The 26,949-nt window shown below is 39.4% G+C and overlaps 3 protein-coding genes across 3 annotated transcripts; 1 reads left to right on the top strand and 2 right to left on the bottom strand.

Annotated features, from left to right (window-relative positions):
* Positions 1 to 606: 606 nt before the first annotated feature.
* LOC143331721 (protein YIPF7-like) lies at positions 607 to 7,855 on the bottom strand. The gene is made up of 6 exons (XM_076748848.1): positions 7,507 to 7,855; positions 5,977 to 6,099; positions 3,878 to 4,023; positions 3,395 to 3,540; positions 3,096 to 3,277; positions 607 to 1,183 (listed from the first exon to the last, which is right to left on the bottom strand). The coding sequence occupies exons 2-6, from the start codon at positions 6,084 to 6,086 to the stop codon at positions 1,021 to 1,023; spliced, it is 747 nt and encodes a 248-aa protein (XP_076604963.1). The 5' UTR covers positions 6,087 to 6,099; positions 7,507 to 7,855; the 3' UTR covers positions 607 to 1,020.
* Positions 7,856 to 8,078: 223 nt separating this feature from the next.
* lamtor3 (late endosomal/lysosomal adaptor, MAPK and MTOR activator 3) lies at positions 8,079 to 12,383 on the top strand. Its single transcript, XM_076749340.1, has 7 exons — positions 8,079 to 8,177; positions 8,456 to 8,496; positions 8,890 to 8,924; positions 9,036 to 9,094; positions 10,529 to 10,662; positions 11,051 to 11,114; positions 11,968 to 12,383. The coding sequence occupies exons 2-7, from the start codon at positions 8,488 to 8,490 to the stop codon at positions 12,039 to 12,041; spliced, it is 375 nt and encodes a 124-aa protein (XP_076605455.1). The 5' UTR covers positions 8,079 to 8,177; positions 8,456 to 8,487; the 3' UTR covers positions 12,042 to 12,383.
* A 481-nt stretch (positions 12,384 to 12,864) lies between these two features.
* Positions 12,865 to 26,127, bottom strand: dapp1 (dual adaptor of phosphotyrosine and 3-phosphoinositides). Its single transcript, XM_076749339.1, has 9 exons — positions 26,017 to 26,127; positions 24,456 to 24,578; positions 23,825 to 23,958; positions 19,138 to 19,268; positions 17,897 to 17,944; positions 16,641 to 16,703; positions 16,400 to 16,485; positions 14,160 to 14,247; positions 12,865 to 13,091 (listed from the first exon to the last, which is right to left on the bottom strand). The coding sequence occupies exons 1-9, from the start codon at positions 26,073 to 26,075 to the stop codon at positions 13,068 to 13,070; spliced, it is 756 nt and encodes a 251-aa protein (XP_076605454.1). The 5' UTR covers positions 26,076 to 26,127; the 3' UTR covers positions 12,865 to 13,067.
* Between the last annotated feature and the right edge of the window lie 822 nt (positions 26,128 to 26,949).

Here is a 26,949-nt window from a genome sequence, read left to right as displayed (position 1 = left end):
CTACCTTTGTTATCTGGAATCTTATATTGATTGATGAGAATAAAACAAATTCAGTTTTCTGGCATTTAAACTAGTTACTGTTACACTCATATAGAGTATTTGGGCTGCAAGACTCAAGTGCTTATTTTATCACTCTAAAAGCTTCATTCAAATGGAAGCAAAAGTGGTTTAGTTCAAAATTTAGAATAATCTCGTCATGGTAATTGTGGGCCTGAGTGTGTTCGTTTGGAAAAATTTTGTTTTTGTTTGCATTGTTTAAAATGTCCCACAACTCCACAGGTGATAAGCAGATATAGCTAATGGGTAGATGGATGTTTAAAATGTAACACAATACAGACAAGCGAATGTGAGAGCTGTGCATTGGTCTCTTCATCCCTCTCCTTTCACTATTCCCCTTGTTTAAGGGTATAACACATACTATTACATACAATTAAACTCTCAAAAGTAAAAATCCTTTCCAGACCCCCAGAGTTGTCTGCCATGATTCACAAGCCAGGATACATCCAAACTGTTAAGAAACAATTAAGGAAAAACTGAAATTGATAATTGAAAGAACTTTAAAAAGAACAACTACAGAATCCCACAAAGTGACACCAGAAACTGTCTGCAAGATATACTTATTTCATAAATCTTTATTCATTAAAATCTTTAAAGACAGAATGAATAATATCCACAGCATCAAGGTACTGTATTATTTTTGATCATCAGTCACTGTCTACCGAGTATTTGATACAGCTTCATGAAATAATAAAACAAAATCTAAATACAGAAAAGATTAAATATATTGTACCATACAGAAACCATATAGTACATATACAAAAATACTTTTCAGCTTTCTTTATATCAACATACAAATAATTAGCATACTTGGTTCTGAGTGATTTTAGAGATTCAGCCTGGAGCTCTTTAATATGCAATGATTCACTCTTTAACTTTGTAAAGTCAGTAAAAGATAAAATAGAAACAAAAGATTGTTACTTAAATAATGAAGATTTTCCTTTGGGTTTTATCTTTTGATAATTAAAATACAGTAAGCAATGCGAAAAGTCCATAAAGCAGGGCACACGGGTAAGCCACCAAGAGCTGCTGACCCTCCATAGCCAGGGTGGAGATGAAGATCTTGGAGGCAGAGAAACTACACCAACAAATTCCTAATGAGGCCAGAATTGTACCCAGGATGCCCCTGTGAAAATGGAAAGAGGGATTTGAAGTGCTTTAACCACAAATGTCAACCTGACCTAAACTCAGCAAATATTCTTAAGTGTTATTTGCGCACTTACACCTACAGCATGAACTGGCATGGAACTCTCCTGATTAAATCATCAGAACAAGGTTAACGACTTAGAAAATGTCTGGTCAAAGGTACAAGCCTACGCACATAAAAATTTAGACGCAGGAGTTAAGTACGACATCCGAGGTGCATTTTCACAAAAAACATCCAATCATCGAGCTTAAAATTCTGTGACGTGCGCCGATAAATGTGGGAGAAAGCTAAAGTTGACGGTGTTTAGAAAACCACACACATGCTACAGCTTAAATCTGTTAAGTTTTAAATTCTGTGTCAATTTGGATGAATTGAGGGACTACACTGTCTAAATTACAGACAGTGTGTTGAATTTCCTATAGCTCTGAGAATGGCTTCTTCTCAGTGGTAAGTGAGGCCGAGGCACCTGGGTATTGTAGTATTTTGAGCCCTTCCCCAAGCCAAACTGATGGACAAAACATGATTTCTCAAAGTTGAAATAACTAGAACTGGAGGTCACAACATAGCGCTGTGTGATTATTACATTATGTGGGAGAGTCCTGAATTTCTATGTTAAGGAATGTTGAGAGTACCATTTAAAGAAAAACTCTGTCCAACTTCACAACTAATACAGGAAATGGTTATAGGTGTTCTCTCCTGTGCTCCTGTGTGTAAGTGAGATGAGAGGAGATGAGGCTTATTTTGATTGGAATGATACAAGCCAGGAGAGAGTTGTTTCCTAAATTTTACACTGAAAACATAATATTTTGTTGTATAGGAGCCAAGAGGTGAAGAATAAATACAGAAGTATGGGAAATGTAAGGCCTTTTGATACAGAATATGACAAAGCAAAGTCTCAAGGCAATGGACACTGACAGATATGTGAAGCTACACTAAGTATTGGCTCACCTGCCTTGAAACGCATATGAACTTAAGTGACATCCCATTCTTAATCCATAGGCTTCCACAGCTTCGTTTCCACTGCTCTAGAGTCCAGTGGCGGTGTGCTTTACATAACTGCATCTGACGCTTTGCATTGCACTTGGTGATGCACCTTGGATGCAGCTGCTCAGCCATGGAAACCCATTCCATGAAGCTCTCTACGCACTGTTCTTGAGCTAATCTGAAGGCCACATGAAGTTTGGAGGTCTGAAGCAATTGACTCTGCAGAAAGTTGGTGACCTCTGTGCACTATGCACCTCAGCATCTGTTGACCCCGCTCCATCATTTTACGTGGCCTACCACTTCAGGGCTGAGTTACTGTCGTTCCCAATCACTTCCACTTTGTCATAATACCACTGACAGTTGACTGTGGAATATTTAGGAGCGAGGAAATGGACTTGTTGCACAGGTGGCATCCTATCACAGTACCACGCTGGAATTCACTGAGCTCCTGAGAGCAATCCATTCTTTCACAAATGTTTGCAGAAACAGTCTGCATGCCTTGGAGCTTGATCTTACACACCTGTGACCATGGAAGTGATTGGAACACCTGATTTCAATTATTTGGATGGGTGAGTGAGTACTTTTGGCAATATAGTGTAGTTGGTCATACAACTATAAGCCCATATCCAGCTTATTCTGTTTTTGATCTTTGAGTTGTATCTTTTATAGCAGACCTTAAAACCTTAAAAAGACCCTAAAAGTAGTTTTGCTATGCAACACGGTAGTTTGACAGCTGGAATTTCATGACATCCTTCAGGAAAGGCTAGTTAGTGGACCTTCAATTAATATCATTAAGACAATCTTTTATTCCCAAAGTCACAAATGAACTTTTATGCTCAAAAACCTTTGAGTTTTAAAATCAACAAAGTCACAAAAGAAATAATACACAACCACTGAGTACACTTACTGCAGAGAATGAAAGACTGCGAATGCAGAGAGCACCACCATGGGCAGGAGACAGTAGCCCAGGACACTGGCCACACAGCCATAGGACACAGTCAGGGGACTCATCAGACTCAGCAGAATGTACATTCCAGTGCAGGCCATAGCACTGGTCCCATAAACATAACCAAAGTGAGCTTTACCTGCCTGAATATATGACAATGAATAATTAAACATTAAACAGACACTTGTTATATCTCACTACTGTACATATTACGCAGCAGTGAACGCTGAAATGAGATAGGCAGCATGCTTGTAACACACCATCATTAAAGTGACCCCCAGTGCAATGCAGAAGATGATAGGGCCTGTCAGGTCAGTCTCATTCATAATGCTGCCATCTGCAGGCTTAAAAGGGTTCAACACTGTCAGTGCCTTCTGCCAGATGTGGTCTAAATTGATGCCAAGTTCTAGACAATGAACATAAAAGTGGGGAAAAGGCAAAACAATTATTTGAAAATCCAATCTTTGCACGTTGTTTGCATGCAATGCAAAAATGTTCCTCCTGGTCATCCACTAACTCTTTCTGGAGTGAAGTCCAAGTGCAATGCAGCTTTTATTTTGAGTGTCAGATGTTGCTTTCAGGCAGAATCAAGTCCTGTCTGAAAGCAACATATCCAGCCCATATCCAGCACATCTGATATCAATATGAATGGAGGATTTCTGGCTAGATTTTAACTAATACGACGTAGGTAGGTACCAAATTTTTCAAGAATCTAGCCATAATGAAACAAATCATCATTTTACCCTCAAGAAGGGGAGGTTCCTCTTCAGGATAATCTGTTCCTGTGCTTCCCACAGACTCATCAGGCACCGCAGGTTGGTAGAACTGTCCAGTGTACTGATGCTCCATGGAAGGATCCAGAGCCCCCGGCATGAAAGCAGGTGCTCCACTGAAAACAACACAATTGCAAGAAAAAATATTTATGTAACTCTCACTGAAAGAGAATGAAAGTGGTAATCATATAATGACATATGTGCTTTCAATGTAAAAAAAAAAAAAAAAAAAAAAAAAATCAATCAGCAAATACTCCTTTGGTTCTTGATGTCACCAGTCTGTCATTTTTAAGTCACTTTTGGATTTATTTGGTGTAAAAACTAAGTTTTGAAGTATGCTCTTTCCCAAAACCTATCTATACCTACCTTTACTTAATGCACACTACATTTCGCAGAATGCCTTTTCGCAGCCTCAATGACAAGGCCTGGACTTTTGGTGCCCTCAAGTGGACTCACATTTGCCATGTTCACATGATTTTCATGGGTTAAAAAGAGGCTGTACAATGAATAAGTTTAAGATAAACACCACAAGACTAAATGAAATGTGTAAGGCCAATGAGAATGAATATCCCAATATATTAATTAAGAAATAGAATGAAATCATCAATTAATATTTTCTGAATGGAGTACTCCATTCAGAAAATATTATTGTGGGACACAGATTCATAAAAGAAAGTACAGACTAAGAAGAGCAGAGGTTGTGATATAATGACTTTATAGTTATTCTTTTTCTATTGTGTTGTAAAGTGCTCTGCGAGGTAAAATAATACTGTTAAAACAGAGAGGGCAAAGAAGAGCTGACTGAAAGCTAGCAGATTCAGGAGGCTATCAGGAGGCCGAGTCAATAACTGGCACAAGAGGGGCTAGCATGGTCCATGGTGAGCCCTAACCCAGCATGGCAGCTGAAATGCATATGCTCCAACTTTTCTTCACTGGTGGTGCATGGATGGCACACTTTGTGCCGTGTTATCACCATTTTGCCTTTAGATGATGTCTGATGATATGTCACACAAACCAGTTTGTTTCAAGCATGGTGAGGCTTTTTTTTTTTTTTTTTTTTTTTTTTAGAACTTTATTGCCATTAACACACATTAATAGGCAATTAACAATACAAAACAAAATCTCCTTGAGGTTCGGCTTCACATGGTGAGACTTTAAGGGTCATATTTGAAAGAGCTCTTGGATGATTTGAATGACGTGTGCCTCTGACGACAGATCCAGATACATTTTAAGATAGCTTCATAAAACTGAAAAACACGTGTGTGTGTGTGTGTGTGTGTGTGTGTGTGTCAAATGATTACCGATCAAATCAGGCTAACTCAAATTTGGCCTATGGCCAAGTGATCATCAAATCATTCACTGTACTGGTCAACAAGCTTTTAGGCTCCTTAGACATTATGGTCAATGTGGAATTTCTCTTTATTAGCTAAATGGAGACATGTACAACACAATACAGTGATTCTAATGTGAGTGCTGGCGTGCTTGTAGCAGACATTATTGTGAATGTGAAAGACTGTCTCATTCAGTTGTGTAAGTCTGTGTCTTAATTTCTGTCTGATAATTCTGTAAAATTTGGTTCAGGTTGTACATTCCTGGCTACCTTGTTTACATCAGCAGACAGTCTCACAGCTTGGGAAATGGATAAAGAATCCTTTTTATTGAGCAATATTTTTTCATCCAGATGGTTAAAAGCCCTCCAGAAATACCAGAAGACTGAAGAGTGGTAAGTTTTGTCAAAGCCCTGTGATGTTTTCTTTAAAAAAAAACAAAAAAAACAAAAAAACAAAAAACAGTTTATGTTTACATTCATGTTTCTCACAAAAAACAGATTCCATGTATCCCAGAGGTCTACAAACATGATGAATACATTCCTCATGCCTTTTTGAAACCTGCATTATTTATATCTATGTTTGCAACATAGTGTTAGAAGTAATAATAGGAACCTTTAAACCAGCTTGTGTGTTTTTGTGATATATTTTTTAGATAATCAGATGTTCATGTGATTCAAAGAAGATGCAAATACAGGAGAGGCACAGTCGAGGGCTATCCTCAAGAGTCTGAATACTTACTCATCATAATAAGCAGGGCTTGTGGAATTGTAGGTTTCGTAGTAGGCCACAGCGTGACCCTGGTCATCTATGTAATATCCTGTCTGCTCAAACTGCTGGAAGTCCCCCATGCTATGAACAAAGCTGAGACAAAATAGGACACAACTGTTGACCAGAAACAGAAGAACAGAGGGGCCTTCAGCAGTGCCTTGGCAATCACCTTCGAGTTTAGCAGCTCAGTGACTCAGTCACTAAATTTAAAATATTTGAGACTATTCCAAATCTTTCTGTTTTACCCCCACTCCCAAATTGCTTGCGTTTTTACCAATCAACTTGTTTACTTCCCTTGCATTTTACCAATGCAGAAGTAAACAAGTTGAATTTTATCAAAATCACATTATCAAGAACTGTATGTTTCTTCTCACTGTGCTTCTCATTAGTTTTTGTTGTGCAAATATAAGTTAACTTTCTCCAGACTGTCACAACTTTAAACATAAAAGGGACACGGCTCCAAGAGCCTGACAAGCTGTGTCCCTTGGACAGGGTGTTCTTTCCTCATACCACTCGTTGGGTATTGTCACTGAGCAACTATTTATCTATTATATTTTAGCATCTCGTTGCTGCTGTTCTTACTTGCCATTCAATACGGGTGCAAAGAGAAAGAAGAAAGGGACAGTGAACTCAAGACCTCTGAGCAAGCACAGAGGCATTTCTGTTTAACACACTATCCCTCACAGTATCCTCTGAAACACCAGGGGGCACACAAACCAGAGGGGGGGAGTAAGACACACATGTGCAAGTCCAAAAAGCCACTCCCAAGTCTACACTTCAGGTCTCAAGCAAGTCCCAAGTTACAGTGGTGAGAATCAAGGAAAGGAGAGTTTTTCAACATAGAACTAACATGACGCTACACCCAGGGACTGAGCGTCGTGTGATGCTGTGTGATGGGGTGCTGTGGGGTGTTGTGGGGTGGAAAGGGGCACTGGATGCAGGGGTTCTGAACCAGGGCAGAGAACTGATGTGCTTTATTGGCTCACACTCACAGTCATCACAGGCTGCCGGCTTCATCACCTTGCGGCAGCAAAAGCCAACATTCCTCATAAAACACTGTATTTCAGTGCAAAAAATAAGTTGTGCAAAAATAATTATCTCTGAAAATAGTACATTTCAAAAGGTTCCAATTAAACAAAGCACTCTTAAAATATGTAGTGTGAAAGTAAAATAATAAATAAAAATAACTGAAAGAATACTTTCACTGCACTGAAAGTGCATAGTAAGGCAGCAGACATTAAGGCCAATTTTCACAAATAAAGAAGGAGCGCTCACTTCACAAACCCACGCTAAAATATACCTCAATGTCGTCTTTAACATACTAGTCAACCGAGTGAAAGGTTCTGACGCAGATATCATAAAAATGCGGAAGACCTCCATGAACCCTGCTTACCTTGCGGTTGCAAAAGCAAACATTGAAGTAAGATGGCAGCCCCCATAGAGCAGACATGAGCAAACTACGGCACAAACCAGCCATTCTTTGCTCCACAATAAACTTACCTGCTTTGAGTCTACAGTCCACAACCAAACAGTGTGGAAGGCTTCCACTAGGCCACTTCAGAGAGCTGTGTGGTGTCAGGGAAGAGGACATGTGAAGCCCAGTCTCTTAGGATATTCTATTAGTAGTTGGCTATATTTAGACTTGTTCTCATGGATATGACAACTCCTCAGTGCCTCTTGATTCTGTTTCGACAAATTGTCCATTGTCCAATGGTATCTGATTATCTACTGGAATACTACAAGTCTGAAAAAAATTGTCGAGATTTGAAAGGTGTGTGATAGACAAAACCCACTAATTCTAGTTCTATAGGTTATGGCCCCGCCTCTATGGTTTCAATGCTGCATTTTTAAATACGCCAAAACCAAATCCCATAAAAATAAATGAATAAACAAATAAACAAATGAATAACCTATTACTGAGAAGTACAGCCTACATCCAGCAACCATTAGCTGAGGTGAACAGTACTTAATAGTCGTATTTAGCAGTTATTATATGCTGCCGAAGTGTGCAGTGTGTCACGCGTTACAGCAATGTTGCGCAGTACTAACTCTCCTGAACACTTCTTCAAGAGCCGGAAACAAAACAAGTCTATCATGTGATTTCTGCTCGTGCCTCTTGTCCAGTATGTAGCTGTTACATGTTAACCTGACCGAATAAGGATTGAAAGAAGGTATTTGATCCGATTTGCTGTCTTGATTTGTATTCTTGTTTTATTGGTTAGCTCAGCATTTTAAATTAATTTAGCATGCAGAGGCATACTTGAGCAGTTGACAGTTCATTGATTAGAGGAAGTAACAGTTAGCTAAACACATCGCCAGTTCTATTGCTCATTAGCTTCCATGTTAGCATGCTCTAATTAATTTCACAGAACCACAGTTAGCTATACTAACAGCCCAAGTTACTGCTTATTCGTGAGGACGTTTAATGGAGCCTGTTTTCTCCCTACAGCTGCTGGATAAAACGCTAAAACATTGGCCGCCATGGCTGATGTGAGTATGGCCTGTCTGTCTCTCCACTTCTGGTTAGCTTATTCAGTAGCCTCTGCCTTTCTTTAGCACGGAGGAAGAGAGAAAAATATTTTGGGATATGTACAAAAAATAAATAAATAATAATAAAAAAATAAGTTACATCGTTATATTTGTGGTGTACAGAACAAATACGTGGTTTATAAGTTAGAACGTTTCGGTAACTGAGAGCTCGAGCGTTAAAAAGATTTGATGTGATTGTTTTGTGTATATTTTGGGAGTTTGTGTGACCTAGACCTGGCTGGATGTACGTGCGCTACACATGTAGCTACCTGATATTTAAGATGATCGCCTATATGCTTGTCAGTGACAGTCATGTAGAAGCTTGTCTAACTTTCGACCATGATTTCTTTGCAGGATTTGAAAAGATATCTGTACAAACAGCTGCAAAGGTGTGTATGATTGATGTTGTATAATGGTAAAGTTATTCTCTATGTCACAATGAAACTATCAGAATGTGAAGTGTTGAGTAATTAGTAAATCTATTGTCTGTTATCCGTCAGTGTTGAAGGTCTTCATGCTATTGTGGTGACAGACAGGGATGGTGTCCCAGTTATCAAAGGTAAGAAACAATTTTTGAATCCATCCTGGCTGTATGCAGTCCACTACAACCCTGCAGCATGGCTTCACACACTGATCAGGATAGTGTGGTCTTGTTGGGAGTAGGGCCATCTAATGTGGAATGTGTCACAGTGAGCTGATTTTCTCCACATGCCGTAGAGAGAGAGAGAGAGAGAGAGAGAGAGCGCATCATCTTTAAAAGCATGCTTGTTAAAACCCTTGCAAATGATCCAGAATGTGGCGGCTGGCCTGATCTTCAACCAGCCCAAACGAGCACGTCACTCCGCTGTTCATATCCTTCCACTGGCTCCCAGTTGCTGCCCACATCAAGTATAAGTCCTTGATGCTCGCCTACAAAGTTGCCACCAAAACCCCTCTGACCTGCCAGAACTCCCTCATTCAGGTTCATGCTCCCTCCTGCTCACTGCGTTCTGCTCAGGGACAGTGTCTGGTGTTGTCAGCTCAAAAAAAGCCCTAAGTCTTCAGCTAGACTCTTCTGTGGTTCCCCGGTGGTGGAACGAGTTACCAAACTCCATTCGTTCTGCAGAGTCCCTCTCAATCTTTAGAAAAGACTAAAGACCAAGCTCTTTACTGAACACCTTCTTTCTTTAAAAAAAAAAAATTCTCTGTTAACTCTATGCATTACTTCGTAGCACTGCCTCATAGCATCTATGTCCAATTGGACTAGAAAGTTGCGTTAGGGCACTTATTCTTGTTGTTCTCTCCCGTATAGAACCTTGCTTGTAATGTATGAAAATCTCATGTATGTATGTCGCTTTGGATAAAAGCGTCTGCCAAATGACAAATTGTAATTGTAATTGTAAAAGGCATGTCGTCTGTGATGTTGCTGGCTTCCTCTGTCTTTTTCAAAGTATCTTTTGCGTGATTTGCAATGTGACATCCAAATCCAAACTGACTGAAGTGCTACAGAGTAGCTGAGCGTAATCCATGCTGCTATTAGCAGAGCAGTATGGAGGACGGCCCAGAGAATAGTAGTCTTCTGCACCAGACCCTGACAGCATGATTGTTTGGAGGGCGAGATGATGGATCACCATTTCTCATGCTTTTGCGTTGGAAAGCTGCATCGCTCACATATGCAGTCACTGATGCCTGTGTTGTTACCACAGCAACCCATGCAGAGAAGTCAGTGTCTGGATGGTCAGTGCAGCTCCAGTCAAATGAAAACATATCCACCCACTACACTGGTAGATCAGCTGAATAGATATTCCACAGTAGAGTGTTGTAAACAGGTCATGGGTAAGTGGTTTGATTGCCTGCTTGGTTTGTTTGGAAAGTAAAAGCACATAAATTTCATTATGCATATGTTATGTTTTGTCATGCAATATTTGAAATGAATGGTGTGGACAGAAAGAAGGAGGAGCAGCCGCTCACTGTCTGGAGAGCTGTTGTTATTATTGCGTCTGTGTCCCTGCAGTTGCCAATGACAACGCCCCAGTCCACGCGCTGAGACCCGGCTTCTTGTCCACTTTTGCTCTGGCTACAGATCAAGGCAGCAAGCTGGGCCTTTCCAAGAACAAGAGCATCATCTGCTACTACAACACCTACCAGGTCAGATGCCAGCATTCCAATGATGACTCCATGTACAATTCCAGCTATGATAGATTTGTCTGATAAATGCTATAAAAGGATAAAGTTTTGGCCCTTTCAGGTCAGTTTAAACCACCTTCAAAGTGCACGATGTATTATGGTTGATTGTACATTTATTTAGAACTGGAAGTACTATGCAGCTTGTTTATGAGGAAGCTCTACTCAGCTTTCACATGTTCAGTTTCATAGAAAACACCTCATACTAGCGCAACACATGAGCTGTGAACGTGGTCGGTTGCTGGCCGTTGCGTGTGATGTTTCAGTTTTTAAATAAGCTTATAGTGATCCCCTTTTCCTTAAGTCAGCAGTTTTTGGCCTAACATGTCTGTTGTGTCTCTGGGCTGAACAGATTGTGCAGTTCAATCGGTTACCACTGGTCATCAGTTTCATTGCCAGCAGCAATGCCAACACAGGTAACTATCTCTTCCAATGACCTCAGTCCATGAAAGCAACAGTAGTTTTTGCACTTCTTCTGAAAGCCACAGTGTACTAAAGATAATGAAGCACCTGCGCTCATAAAGCTCTGTGGCCAGCAAATCAGGTATTCAATCTTTCATTCACAGTCTGTTTCACATGGTCTCTTTTCTCTTTTTTTGACACTACAGCCAAAGCAAAGTGGTGATGTTTCCAAACCTTTGGTCACAGCAACACAGTTGTTAAGATTCACTGTGTTTTGCAACATTTGTAGAAGGGTACTTACGACAAAGGGGGAAAGTCCAGAAGTCCAGAGATATAGAGCTAATGTGGTTCAGTGGGACAGTGTGAGGTCTGCATATATGACACTGCTGTGTGACATTTCTAACATCAATATTACATTTTGAAAACATTCCGAAAGTTAATTGTGATATGTTTGTCATGAGCACAAATAGTGATCAGTGACAAATAGTCCAACCAGAAGTATTCAAGTAGATTTCAGCTGCATCATATAGTCCTTGTTCAGTGTCCAGTTGTCAAGAAATTGGACACCTCAAATGTATTTTAACTTCATCTTGGTTTCTTATTCATATAATAACATGTTCTGTTGTAGCTGCTCAACGGTGAGCCTACATTTTTCTCATATAGCCGTATAATATTACAGTGTCTCATTTTTTGACGACTAAGAGCTGATATACTGTGCTGGTGGTGTCATCAGAAAGGTCATGGTCACCACAGACATTTCACTTCATCCTCTGTTGAACATGCCTTATTTTCCGCATGTGCTTCTCTTGTTTGGAGAGCACCTAGATGACTCGTAACATTTGGGCGGTCCACTTTGTGTGTCCTCAGGTCTCATCATGAGTCTGGAGAAGGAGTTGGCTCCTCTAATAGAGGAGCTCAGGCAGGTGGTGGAGGTGACATAAGCTCTGACAGGACAACCCTGAGCAGGATCCACGGCAGAATCACCGATCTGGACCACAAACTGCTCACCGAATCTCTCTGTCTCTAATGGTGCATTAATGTCTTGTGAGAAAACCTGTCTGGAGGTTTCACTCTTCCATGTAATGACATGGAAGTGTCAACATCTCCTGACTTGTTTACATCATGATTGAGCTTTCCTCTACACTTTTTGTTCTGTCAACTTTGCTTTCTGCCATTTTCTGTAGAGTTTAGGTGCTCCTCTTCAGCATTTTCAAGGCCTAGACAGAGTTTATATGTCAAATCAAATGTCATGAAGTCTGAATAAATGTTTTATTTTAGCACCCAAAAGTTGTTTCCCTGCTTTTTTTTCATTGTAGGATTTTAATGTAAAAGTATGTAGTTTGTATTGCACTCGTACAGTAAAGCTCAAGTCCTCCATACATTGTATTTCTTTGACAATTGCAGTCCAGCCATCGTTGTTGGAGGGTTGGCCTGATGTCATTTTCCATGTGATACCTTTTGTGCTAGCAGCCAAAAGTGTTTTTAAGAGCTGTTCATCCTGTGCTGTGAGTTAAAACCAGCACAGGGTTTTAGACATCTGGAATCTGTGTCATTCGTGCTTTGATTTTTTCGTTTCAAACCCGAATTGGATAAACAAAAAACAACATCTGTAGGGAAGTCAAAAAGTATGGATAGACAGACTAGCACATTGTTGGTTTTGGTGCAGCAGGACCCTTTAAATAGTCGCTAAAGCAAATGGCCAAGTTAAACATGCTAAGAACAACCATCCTCTTAGAAAAAATAGTAAGACTGCTAACAGGAGACTTGTCCCTTTGCATTAAATAATTTATGTTACAAAGCAAAGTGGAATCATATCCAAGTTCTGAGCCTCGGGTCACAACACTCAGAAAACTGTTTCAGTATTATTCATTCAATGTTAAGTCCTCAGTGTTGAGCGGTGCTGTTCTTCATTGTTCATCCAGCTGATGTGACGTCTGTGAAGGTGGGGCTTCTATCCATCTTCAGTGTCATCGACCTTTTCTTATCTGTGACTGGAAACAAAGAGTGTCACTGCCAGTTGCAACTTACAGAAATCTACTGATCTGTTTGTTTTAAGCCAAGGCAGCATAAAATGTCTGCTGCCACCTTCAAAATACTTAGGTTCAAGTCATCATCAGCTCCTATTTTTTCTATGATTTTGAGTTGAATAAATGCCCCACTGAGCTGTCCCTGAACCCATCACATTTGTAAGTTTACATTGTTACTTTATTAACAAACCTTCAAGCATAAACATTTGGGTTAACCCTCCAGAAATGGAGAAACAAATGAATATTACTAAAATCATGATCAGTGACCACTTACATTCTACACTGATGGTAACAGTATGGAGCAGGGTAACTAGCTGACTATGAAACTCCTTCACTGGGATGGGAATGGGAAACATTCATCATTTAACGGGTCTGATTCCTGCTGAGTAGTCACTTCGGCATAGTACATACCAGGTCCACATCTCTAAATATATGACAACAACCACACTGCTTGAAGCAGAGTTTGTCACACTGTGCTAGAGTGAATTTGGAACACTGTTTATGGTTGTAAGGCTTCCATCTCAATCAGTGACCGTGATCCCAAGGTGTGAGGCTGTACACCACCAGTACAGACCCAGTACTGAAAAAAACAGCAGAAACACTTGCCCTTCTTTTCCAGCACTAAGTCAGACTGTAGTACTATTTGTCTCTATGACAGAGCAGCTGTTGATTGAACTAAATGGACCGTTTCACTTTTTTTTTTTTCCCTATAGTTCAATGAATTTAGTTGAAAATGTAGCTCTCAAAGCTGAATCTCCCATTCTTTTACAGTGCACAACCCTTCAGGTAAACAGGTCACAAGAATTCAACTTTAAATTTCCACTGGTATTATCAGTCTTGTGCTACACACACATACTGTAATAGAGTACAGCAATGTGTTGTTAAAGCAGCAGAGGATCAGCAGTTCAAGAAACATTGTCTTTTTCAGGAATAAGGAAGTGAGTTAATATTACACAAGCAATGTTTGCAGGAGTTCAAGGTACTGATAAAACATCCTACTTCCTGCCAGCACTGCAGTCTGAACAAACTCACCAGTTTCCACCTCAAAATCTTGATCCACTCGTCTGCCTCCACACCCGTCTTTGTACAAAAATAAAATGTTCTCTCAGGAAACACCAGGCTGTGAACACACGCAGATATGAAGAGTTACTCACTGGAAAGGAGGGAAGAGTTGTGCATTACAGTATATTATCTAGTGGTGTGTGGAAAGTAAAACCAAAACATTTGCTTTGTCATTTGCCTGTAGAAAACTAGGAAGCAGGCGCTCTTTTCTAGTTGAGAGTGTCAATTCTCCTCATCATCCACGGTGTGACAGTAAACATCACAGTGTGATTGCACTGAACAACAAGTTTTGGAACAAAATGTGTTGTAGTGGTGGGTCCATGATCTTGTTGTCAGATCTGATCTTAACAGAACAGTGAATCACTTCGTCAGATGGCGGCCATATAATTTCATCTTGTTTTACACTGTCCTTAATCTGTAATTTCTCAGAAAGCTTGTCACATTTAGTTTTGCTCAACTCTAAAGGATAGGTTCACTGTTTTTCAAGTACGCCTTAACACTCTTGTCCTTATGAACACTGAAACATGGTGAAATCACTCCTGTTTACACCTTTACGAGATCCTGTTCAGCTGACCTGCTGTACTCAAATGAAAGACTTTCTCTAAGTTATGCCATCAGTTAATTCCAAATAACTACTTGGAAGTGCAACAACTGAACACAGTATCTCTTTTCCCTATAATTAGTAGCACATTACAGAGTTCTTTGGATGACAATTATTGGAAACTCTTTGAAAATTATGGAACACAATATGAAGAATTACCATTCCTATCTGTGGGTTTAGTTTGTCATGCCTGCATTGCAGTTGAAGTTGTGTGTTTTCAGATGTCTTAGTGCTCAATGTAAGTGTATTTCCCTAGTAATTTTAATGATAAGTATTTGGAATGTCTATGTGTTTTTCATTTCAACCATTAAAATAATGCTGAATGTATGATATCTCCATGGTGATAAAACAACAGCAAGAAATGCTTTTTTTTCCCTTTCAGGTGTATTTCAGGCTCTACATATTACACCTCAGCAGCCATGCCTGTGGAAAAAATTCAATCTGAGCCATGAAATCTGGATTCTAGCATATCATGTTCAGACCGCTTTACAATTACTTTACTTTACAATTACTCCTGAATTCATCACGCACTGGTTCCCAACCTGGGGTCTGCACCCCCCTCTGGGGGGCGCCAGAGATCGCAGGGGGTGTGCACAATTTTGTCTGCGCTGAGGTCAGTGCCTTTGCTAGGGTCTGTTGGGGCTCCAAGCAAGAAATCCCTGGGGCCCCCACCCCACCAGTACACACCATGGCCGGGACCCCCCTAGTGGCCAAGGGCTCCAAGCAATTGCCTGGCTTACCTGTCCACAAGCCCCTGGCTAAGGTTGTGAGGTTACCAAAATTATATTTGTGCACATTAAATTTATAAAACCCAATAGCACACCCAATTGGATAATCAGAACTCTATATAATCCAAATTAAAACATATTTTTGCAAATAAAAGTTTGTAATTAATCACTTTATTCTTTTAGTGCGTGTATGCGGTAGGAGTTGGGGTTGGGGGGGGCCTGGCTTGTCTTGGACACAGTCATGGGGGGCTTCAAGGAAAAAAGGTTGGGAACCACTGCTCTAACGCACAAAGCCTGTTTGCCTGATGACCAGATTTCTGCTGGATGAAATAAAAGCAGACAATTGAAATCAGCAGCTCCTGTTTGGATCGCTCACTAACTATTCAGCGTTGGACATTCTGTGAAAGGTAAAGAGGAATCAGTGGTTGTAACATCGTAAAGACACTGCTGCCTTTGAGCTCATGTGCACTTCTGCTCCCATCCCCCACACCCCTTTTCTTCTGTTATTTTACTGCTTAGACTTCCCGTTTTTCAAGCAACACAAGTGGCAGATTTGTCTGCCCAGGGGAAGTACAACTGTGGCCTAATCTGAACCAGATGTGGTTTGCTTATTCTTCAGATTTTTGGTGACATATGATACATATCGGACACATTTTGCTTTTGATGTTTGTGTCCATGTTGCATATTTATTCATAATAATCACATTTTCCAAAAGCCCAAGATGACTTACTCAGATGTCCAAACAACATCCAGACCCAAAAAAGATTGACTCTACTATCATGGAAGACAATAACTAAAGGCATCTATATTGAGGGATGAAACAAAAAATATGTGTGCTTACTTTATGCAAAATCGCTGATCACTGGCTGACCATCACTTACCAGAAACAGTTTACTCTGTCCTGAGAGTAGTCGAACTGGACTGCAGAGCAGGCTCTCAGATCCAGGGTTCGAATGGGCTCCTCACACTGAAACAGAGACACTTTACAGCTTACACATACACACTACAAGCTCAAACCCTCTTGTTTTTTTGTCTGACATGACTGGAAGTAGCTGAAACAATTGCTCCAGCCTAACAAAAAAGTGAAGTTGTGAAATGGCATATTTAGCACACAAGACTCACCGTTTTGTCTTTGAAGTATTTGAGTTCGTATCTGTTGAGTGTGAACCACCTCTGTTTCCAGTTCTGCAAAAATGTTTACAAGTGGATGTATTTTAAATATCACCTTAGTGTTCAAACACTGAAGCACATGTTTCTAAGACTCCCTTTATGCCTTGCATTAAAATGCATTTTGGGTGATCACATTGCAATTGGATAGTGCTTGCTGTGACCCTCTTCTCCAACTGTCTGGTCAAGTGCGTGTTTGTTCTGGATAACACAAGTTCCAATCTTCAGCAAATAAATCCTGCACACATAGGGTTGACACCCAGTCGTCATCTGTAAAGGTCATTATCACTATCTTCTTCCACCAGTCTTGAATGCATTCCTGTATCCTGATCGCCCTCTGGACAGTGGTGGCACTGAGCACAGCTGAAATACAAGCAGCTGCATAAAACAGCCTTTTCATTTTTGGACCCACACAAAAAAAGAGGAGGGTGTAAGAAGGAAGAAGAAGAGCAAGAACAAGAAGAAGCTGGACAGACTGATCCCATTGACTGGAGACACATTAATACCAGGTGTAAATATAATCAGGTTAAATCATATTTAGATACAATGTGGATACGAGACCCGTTCTAATGTAAGGTGTAAATGGGGTGTAAGAGCCCTGTTCCACTACAGTTTGATAATATTTTCAACTTCAATATTCAAGGGGACAACTGAAAACAAATTTCCTGAAAAAAACAGATTTGTGTTCAGACACGGTGAAGTATAACGCTCCTACTAACATATTCTCATATCTTAACAACTAAATAGGTCAATTGCCATTGACTCCCGAAACAACACATAACACTGTTGGAAAGTACGATGAAGGTGGACCTTCATCTGAAGGCAGACAGTCGCACTTTCCTTAGGTTTAGGCACCAAAACTGCTTGGGTAGGTTTAAGAAAAGATCATATGGGTTGAAATAAGTACTTTACTGTTACGTAAGTGTACTTAACATTTGTCTACGTTGACTTTCAGTTTCACACAGGACATGAACAGCATCTCCTGGATCAAAGTCCTGTATTTGTCTGACCCTTCCTTCAACCTACCTCCCTCCAAAAGCAGACTTTCTGCTCTTTATAAGTTGTCACCTGACTTCCTCCTCTGCTCTGCTCATAATTACTACGACCACTAGCCTAACTGTAAAGGTAAACATGGTCATAATAACCTGCTCACACAGTCAACCTATACGGACATTTTTCTAGTGACGACAGGGTCCTCCTTGAGTTCTTACCTTTACAATTGCTCCTTGTTTCACTAGATAGCCTTCCTTTGTGCCCAGCTGAAAAGACATGCTTTGTGTTAGTAGAAAAATAATTCTACAGTGAGAGAAGTAATGACTTTCAATAATAATTCTGGTTTATTCCAACTTGGATCTAGGTCCAGTTACGAGTTTATTGGAGCTTCAACCAAATCTCACAGTTCTTCATCAGTGAATGAAGTTGGTGGCGTCATCGTCATTGGTTTAGCTCAGTTCAGTTCAGTCAGCACATGAATTAAGCATGGGACTCCCATCACATGATAACAGGTATATATGGGGACAGATGGTAGCTTCTGTCTCTGTTCAAAGATGGTCTCAGGTGTTACATGTGAGTGTCCCTCTTGAAATTTCTCTGGTCATCCAGTGATTCCTTGTTGATGACCTCTTCACAGTGGATGTTGTGAGGGGTCTGGTATTCACATCTGATGCTGTCTGTTCCTGGTGTTCATTCAGTATCTTGTCCAGAGTGAAGTACATGGTGAAGTAAACAGTCACTTATTTTTTTTCTTTTGACTTTAGTTGGCCAGAAAACACGTTTGCCTGTGAGTACGGACTCATACAGTCATCTTGACATTGAATATTAAGAATACTAGTAATGACATCCTTTGTTAATGAATCCAAGTTTGTTTGAAATGTGTATTTTCATCATATATGCTAACGCTAGCATTGTAATGGAATTTCCCATATAAATTAGCCATAGCTTACGTATTTGTTGCTATATATTTAAAACAGCCAATATAACAATATTGTTCTTCAACAACGTCTGTAACCAAATGAAATATTACGAGATGTCTTCTTTTATCTCTTTAGTTTTACAGTGCTTCCTGAGTAAAGTTTGGAAAGCAGTGTAAGTTAGAACAGACAAAAACACTGTTTAATACATTCCTGACAGTTTTGGTTTGGCAAAATATCCTCTGACACTGAGAACAGCTCTAAGTAGAGCTAAATGCACACCGAAAATGTAGAGAAAGCAAAAACCTCAACAGGTCTCTTGTGCTTAGTTATCAGTTGCTAAGCTATGGGTGGACAATTCCTGTTTATTGCCAGGGATTAGCGAACCATTACGTTATTGAGTAGAAATTATGGTCTAAAACTATAAATATTAATACCCATGTTGAATTTCCTGTACATTCTTTCGGTCACAGCACATCATAGAGGTATTTTGACATATTTTGTTAGCAGCTGTTCACAGTTGTGTGTTGTAGGTGTCTTACCGATGGGGCATTCGGCACCAGATCGTTTTCTGTGCGGCCCGTTTGTATGGCTGTGTGAACTCGCACAGACTCGTAGATGGATGGCTCCTCCACGCGCCACGGGTATGGACACTTCAGCACAATAAGGGTTCCTGGTTCAGAGGCAGAAGGGAGGTTACAGGCATGACTAAGAAAATACGTCTTGGAAAATATAGAATGGAGATTTAACAATACTGGCAAGTGTTGTAATGTGTCATGCACGTTAATGTGTACTATGCAACACGGGAAAAAGTGTGTGGTCAGGTTTAAGCAATCCTGTAATACCTCAGCTAACAGCTGACCAACAGGCCGCATTCTGGATCGTTTCTGATTGACCAATATCTTTTGTTTTTATTTTTTTTTACCTTCTACAAGCTGCTGTGCCTGATAACCACTGTGGAAGCCAATAGGGGACTATATTTAAATGATAATGCAAGCTTGAAAACAAAAATGTAATTCCACAGTAGCTTTATCATTTTCCACTGAAAATACAATAATCCAATTTGCATTTTCTTATGGGTGTTCCATAACCATATCAAATAAAACTGGAAAAGCTGTTTGACATTTCAAACGACTTGAAAATCTAAATGAAAATGACAATAGTAATTGGCATTTCATTTTCAAAGACTTAACCTGCTCTTAAGTGGACAATATTCAAATGTTAATTCAAAATAAAATGCAATATAAACAATGTAGCCTAATTTTACATTTAGACATTTTTTAAGTCACAATTAGAATGAAAACAACATTTCCTAATGACTTGAAAATCAAAAAAGAAATGCACTTTTCTAACAACTTAAAAATAAAACTGAAAATGGCATTTGGTATTTCATTTTCAAAGAGGCTCCAAAGTGGACAATATTCAAATGCAATAATGGAAACAGCACCCCCAGTCTGGTGTGTGATGACGTTATGTGACAAGTCTATGAGGAAGTCAGACAAGCCCCATGATCTGAAAGCACGATGAAGATAGTGGCTTTATGCTTTGTTACCGTGTTTGTTACCATTTTACTGACCATGAGACTGGGGATTTGACTAATTCCAGGCATGTTAGAGCCACTAGTAAAATCTAAACCTTAATATAACTGAAAGAGCACAAGCTAGCTAGTCCCCAGAAACTGATTTGTTTGTTTGTTTTTGTTTTTACATGCACAGAGTTCACTGTTGTGTGTTTTGTTCCTGTTCTGTTGTTAATGAGTTCTTCTTCTTCACTTGTTTGAAAATACATGAATTGATATCTGCCTGTAGAACAAGCAGCAAATATAATTTCACTATTACAATACAAACACATCCAGGCCCTTCTTCTTTACTCCTTAAAATAGTATAATGTTTTCAAACCAAACTTGGACTGTGATCAGATTCATAAAAAGCAAACTCAACAGAAACAAGTACTTTATTTGACTTTCTTTTCTTCCAGGTGGGGCAAAAGGGCTGGACCCCTGTTGAGCTGGTGTGTCATAGCTGCACAGGTGTGGCTGCATCAGTGTTGTACAACATTACAGTGTTGTGCTCTCCTGTTCCAGTCAGCATATTACTCCCAGCTCTAAATCCCAGTGGTTCCTCCAGTACTCAGCTGTACACAGGACAAGCAGTAGTGGCAGGAAGTCTAATCTAATTGTAACACAAAAGCTACAGCCACACACACATCAAGTTACATACACTCTTCACCAAATGCTACAGCCACACACACATCAAGTTACATACACTCTTCACCACATTCATTTCACAGGGTGTAAAACCAAGTCAGATGAATGTTCTTCAAATATGTGCACACTATAATAAGGGATCAGTGGAGAGTTGCTGGATCTGTATATCCTCAAAGTGAGATCTATTAAGACTTCACCCCTGCACCAATGCTGTCACCTGTGAGGTGCCACTAGTGGACAGACTACAACCATCTCCATGCATGTTTGCTTTTCGAGAACATCAACAGCTGCACTTAAAGTCTCTCAAGGTCATCTGGGATATGGTTTTCAAAATAGAGGGTGCAAAAAGGGCAAGTTTCTTGCGCAGGTTGGCATTGACTGAGGAGACCTAGACTTACCTCCTCATACTTTGGGGAAATATGCCTTGTCAAACAGAGCTCTGTACAGGATTTTCTGAGGGATCGATCAGACAGCAGCAATGAAATGGGGCCTTATAATGGGAGCAGATGTCATTCAAGAGTGTTAAATCAAGAGCATCAGTTTTGCAGGAGCATTCATATTGACAAACAGATGACAGATGAAAGTGCACTGTTGATATTTATTTGCAGTAAACCTTGGATCTGAATCTGAACACCCATATCAGTATATTATATTTATTTTATTTTCAAGTAATTAGAAAATGGCATTTTCATTGTGATTGTGACTTAATAATGCTTGAACAAATGGAAAATTAAGCTACATGGCATTTCAAATTTCAAATTTGAATTAGCATTTGAATACTCTCCACTTCAGAGCAGATTAAACCTTTGTTGTTTTCATTTTAATTTCAAATTGTTAGAAAATTGCATTTTCATTTTCATTTGGTCACTGAAAGCAATGTTGACAATGTAAATGGAACAGACTGGGGGCACTGTTTCACCTGTTGCATTTGAATATTGTCCACTTTACAGCAGGTTAAGCCTTTAAGAAATTGAATGTCAAAAAGCTTTTCCATTTTAATCTTAATTTGGTCAACAAATACCCATATTAGTTTGTGAAAATCAAAATGCAAATTGGATTACCGCATTTTCATTTTCATTTTTTTTTACAACTAACACTATGCTATATATATATAATATATAATGCTATTGTGGAATTACAGTTATTATCAAATTTGTATTATGATTTTAATATAGTCTCCTATAAAACATAAACATCCCTGGTTGTGTACTACAAACATGTGCCAACCAGCTGGTCGATGTTATAACTGACATGTTCGTGACTTCCTCACAAACAGACCCCAGACAGTTCGATTGGTTGTCACATCTCCTGCAATCTACTGCTGAATACCCCTATACCCCACGCCATGGTCGATCTGATCCCTGCAGACAGGCGGAAATAAAAGTTCTGTAAACCTGTTGTGAGAATGTTAAAGCAGTGGAACAGTGAAGGTGTGGAGCATCTTCATGCATGCTGGACTGTACCAACTGGGATGTTTTCAGGACTACTACCAAATATCTGGATGAATACACAAAGGTTGTGATGTCATACATCAGCTTCAATGAGGACTGCTGTGTACCATCATCCAGCAGGAAGAGTTATAACCATAGCAAACCCTGGTTCACAGCTGAGCTCACACAGATGACGTTGCAAAAGGAAGAGAATGGGAACGGGAACAGGAACAGGTTTAGTGTCAATATACAGGTTTAGCAAAGCAGTGAGAGATGCTAAATGACTTCAACAGCAGTTCTCAACAAACAACACTGCTTCTGTATGGAGGGGTCTCAGACAGATCACCAACTACAAACCTAAAGCCCCTACACCATCTATGAATTGCAGCTGGCAGGAAACATCTATGTATCTTGACTTGACAGTACTTGATTTTTATTTTTTTATTTTCTCTTACTGTGTTTATTGACGTGCACCAAAACACCAAGGAAATTTCCTTGTATGTGAAAACACAGCAAAAGCAAGGATCAGTCACAAACAGCAGAGGGGCAATGAGTGAGCTGGAAACTGAACTCCGGTTCATTCAAAAGACTTCCCCTAGACTTTACAGACTCTAATAAAACAGATCACATCAGTCCCTTTCTTGCATCGTACTGATGGTTCCCAATTTCAAACTACTGTGTGTTTGTAGTCAAGCCTTTCCTTTTGTGCCAAATACTATTTGTATTATTTGTAACACAAACTTGTGGTGGAACAAATGATTCTAATATAACCACAAAGAGGCTCAAAGATAGTGTCACCTTCACTAGGCGGTCCAAAAGTAGCATACTTTAGTGTATAGAAATATAATTTAAGTATAGAAAAGTCATTACAAGTACACTTTTGCTTTTTGTATGTTTGACATGTACTTTTAACACAGGTACTTCTAAATTGATGTCATTAAGTTCTATTTCAATGTATTAAAAAGTAAATAGAAATAGAAATATAGAAATAAAAAAGAAAATACTAATTCTACGATACTTACAATGGTATTTCAAAGTACTTATGAAAGTATACTTTAAACAAAGTGTATTATAAATTGTACTCCAGCGTACTTAGAAAACACTTTTAATTGTAATAAAGCGTACTTATGAAAAGTATACTTATTTTCAAGTCTTTTGTAATACACTATTTGCATGTTTAATTAATTTGTACATTAATTTCACCTCATTTTAAGTTTATTGAAGTATATTTCCAACACATTGGTGCTATAATATAGTTGTACTGCAACTGTGTTTTGAATGCTCATGAGTCATGATTTTCACTGGTGTACTTAAGGACACTTAAAGTTTGTAAAAATTGTGCCAATTTAGCAACTACTTACACTTCAAGAATATTCAAGTATTACTCAAGTGGTACTCAAGGACCACTTGAGTACAACAAACAAAAATAGCACAAAGTGTTCTCAGTACATTCTTCAAAAAGTATCATTCAAGAATAATATTTTTTCACCTGGGTATGAAAGCCTGGAACCAGACAGAGAGAAAAGAAAATAATATTGTTTTACTTTATAAAATGCAGTATGCTCACCAGTGAAAATCTGAAGTTCTGCTTACCTGCGTCGCTGCCCAGCAGAGGCTGGTTAGCAAAGTGGTTGACAAAGTCTTGAAGGGTGGCAAACACGTTAAACCCAAACACATAACCACTGTCTTTGCGTGTCACGTGAAAATGCTTGACGGAATCCTTCGCCCTGTCAAATGACACACAACATTTAATGTTCCATTAACATGCAAAAATACAATAATCTTAGAAAATGTTACACAGTGGGACTTTGTGTACAGAGTGCGTTGAATGACATAATCGAGATACAGCTTAAAAGATTGTATTTGTTGGACATCGTCCCGCAAATATTTGGCATATTTGTTTGCCAAGCTTTCAACACACATTTTGCTGCTGACGGGAATCAGTTTGACAAGGCATACTCCAGATCTCATTCATTAGTTTTGTGTGTATTTATTCTGTGTTAACTGTACTCGTGACATCGGAAATGAGGTTGTTGAGCAAGCCCTACATTAAGGTAACTCAGTTTATCATCTGTTGGACTTCTTTAATGTACGTTCAACAATGGGTTTTAGCACCAGTGATCTACTGTGACATGAGATGTTTATGGTGCCACCATTTACCATTTAAACTGAATAAAAACACAGTGTATTTCATTTAGAATGACGGTGTTATAGGCAGACTAACCTGACAGACAGGGCGAAGCAGCTTGGTCCCTCATTACTGTTCCTCAGGAGATAACTTCCATCAGTCCCATTGGACAAGAGAAGAGCTTCTGCAGCATGGCGGGACAGGTCATAGTGGTACCACCTTCAAGAACATCATGTATCATCATAAATAACCTGTAACTCAGTACTGTTGAGAACTGAAAAGAAATCTATTCAAATCAGAAGTGTTTCATGGAAAAAAAGAGATTAATCTAAATGACCATGTTCAGGGAAAACATAATCACAATCCAAGAGTTTGGAACCAACACAGTGTCTTCAAAAGCTGAGTCAAGTAATGCCACTGGGTGTTGTCTACCCTTTCTCCTCTTCATTCTCTGTGAGAGATGTTCAGTATCATAACTGTTCCTAAGCTTTTGTTACTGTGTGGAATCCACACTTGTCCACATCAATCTCACCGACATGAGACATGCAGAACGCACACTGTAGCCTTTTCAGATGAAAGGAGGATGACCTTTGCCATAAAACAAACCTCAGACAGTAAAACAGATGCAACGGAAACTGGTAAGGGGATGTGAAAGTTATTATTTGCATCAAGAGTTACTGAAAATATATATTTAGAAAAATACTGATGCCCATAGCTGAAGAAAAATGAACACAATTTACAAGGAAATGGCACTAAATGTGGTTAAACAAAGTACTGTTCAGCCCATATTTTCAAAGCAGCTATAAATGTATCAGTTCACATTTCACACTGAACATGAAGAGGCTGACGTGTTTATGTGTCTGCTGTTGCTGGTTATAAAGCTCTCAGTGAAAACTGTTATACTTGTACAATATCATCACTTGAAGACAGTGACGCAGTGTATCCAGACCTGACACACATTCATATCATATTCATAGCAGTAATCATCTTACAAAAAAAAACAAAAAAAAAACAAAAAAAAAAAAACAGCTACATGCGGTGGGGCACCAACATGAAGGACATCCATAATGAAGGACATCCTCTCCGGCACCGTGTTGCATTTTCTCCATTCTATGAGCACCTACTAGTATCGCGTTTTCTTGCACACTGGGCCACCGTAGAGAGTGCTTTATAATGTTTTATTATGTTTTACCGTAGGAGCATCAACACGGCACTTATGAGGCATTTTTTTTCTTTAATCTGATGGACTTACTGCCTGAGTTGTGGGACTAATTTAAGTTAAAATGATTTAATTTCCTCCACTAGGCATAAATTAGATTTGTCTTTATGCAGTGAATAGAAATAGCAAACGGTGAACAAACTTCTGTAATTATTCTATCGAAATCAAACGAACCGCGGAGACAACTGAGAGCTGAGAATCTATGGCACAGTAAGGACGGAATCATTAAAAATGCCTGTTTTGTCAACTCTTAACATATGCTCTAAAAAGTGTACGTTTGTGAATGAGTGAGAACAATTGTAATTGCAAAGTTTTGACAAGGAGGCTGGAACAGTCCGAGGCTCGTTCGCCTCCGGCAGCGCGTCGTTTTCTGTCAGAGAATAAGACAGAAACGAGCTTTATAGCAAAGCAGGTGTTAATGTCTCCGGATGGTCTTACCCCAAAGACTCTAACTCGTCTCTCACGTCCTCGGAAGACGCATCACTGTAGAAACTCATCTCTCCAGGTGGACTCAGACACCAACCATCACACCTCAGAGTTTGGCGATCATCTGATGATCGAGCAGCCAGACAGACAGAAGTGAAAGCGTCAGTGAGACACGCCTTGAGGAAATACGCTTTGCTGAGGTTATTAGCGTGTGTTCAATGTATTTTCCCTTTGCATCTGTGAATATGACATGTCTGAATTTCCAGGCCACTTAACATTCGAGAGGTCACCTGGCTAGAAAAAGCCCTGAAGACGGAGAGGTGACTCATTCCACTGCATAAGGAATGTTTTGTATATAAAAACCAAAAACCACTTGTTATTTCTGGAATCTTCATCAGTGGATGCTCACCATGACAAGTGAGGAATTTCCACTGATGAAGACTGTGAGCTGCAGCTGAAAGCTCTGGAATCTTTGTTTGCCTGTGATTGTTTGGTGTTGGCTTCACCAAACAATTCAAGAGACTCTGAATCCACCTCTGAGAACTGAACTGTGAGTTTCCACTGCTCACTTGATGCTTTGCAGCCACTAATATTCTGAGAGACTCTAATCAAGCTGAACTCTGAACTGTGTGGCTGTATCTGCTACATCTACAGTTGTGTTCAAAATAATAGCAGTGTGTTTAAAAAAGTGAGTAAAGCTCAGAATCCTCATAATAGCTTTTATTTCCATTGCATTGGGAACACTGCACATTCTATTCCAAATCAAAACACGAAGAAAGATTGATCAAATTTGTTATTACTTTACAGAAAGTGAAGAAAAAGGAATAATAGGCTGTTCAAAATAAATAAATAAATAAATAATATAGCAGTGTCTGCATTTTTCTTTACAAAATCAAACATTTACTGTATAAGCTGAAAATGCTTGAAGATTTAGCTTTCCTGTGA

The sequence above is a fragment of the Chaetodon auriga genome, chromosome 14, assembly GCF_051107435.1.
Source record: "Chaetodon auriga isolate fChaAug3 chromosome 14, fChaAug3.hap1, whole genome shotgun sequence".
Taxonomy (NCBI): Eukaryota; Metazoa; Chordata; class Actinopteri; order Chaetodontiformes; family Chaetodontidae; genus Chaetodon; species Chaetodon auriga.
This window is presented reverse-complemented; position numbering and strand designations above follow the sequence as displayed.

Coding starts and splice junctions, on each gene's coding strand:
- lamtor3 (XM_076749340.1), top strand. Junction 8,925..9,035: donor CTGTACAAACAGCTGCAAAG/GTGTGTATGATT, acceptor GTTATCCGTCAG/TGTTGAAGGTCTTCATGCTA. Junction 10,663..11,050: donor GCTACTACAACACCTACCAG/GTCAGATGCCAG, acceptor TGGGCTGAACAG/ATTGTGCAGTTCAATCGGTT.
- dapp1 (XM_076749339.1), bottom strand. CDS start 26,075: ATGAGTTTCTACAGTGATGCGTCTTCCGAGGACGTGAGAGACGAGTTA. Junction 16,704..17,896: donor AACAAGGAGCAATTGTAAAG/GTAAGAACTCAA, acceptor ACATTTTTGCAG/AACTGGAAACAGAGGTGGTT. Junction 14,248..16,399: donor GACAGAGTAAACTGTTTCTG/GTAAGTGATGGT, acceptor GTGTGTTCACAG/CCTGGTGTTTCCTGAGAGAA.
- LOC143331721 (XM_076748848.1), bottom strand. CDS start 6,086: ATGGGGGACTTCCAGCAGTTTGAGCAGACAGGATATTACATAGATGAC. Junction 3,541..3,877: donor GGAACCTCCCCTTCTTGAGG/GTAAAATGATGA, acceptor TTCATTGTCTAG/AACTTGGCATCAATTTAGAC. Junction 3,278..3,394: donor TGGGGGTCACTTTAATGATG/GTGTGTTACAAG, acceptor TCATATATTCAG/GCAGGTAAAGCTCACTTTGG.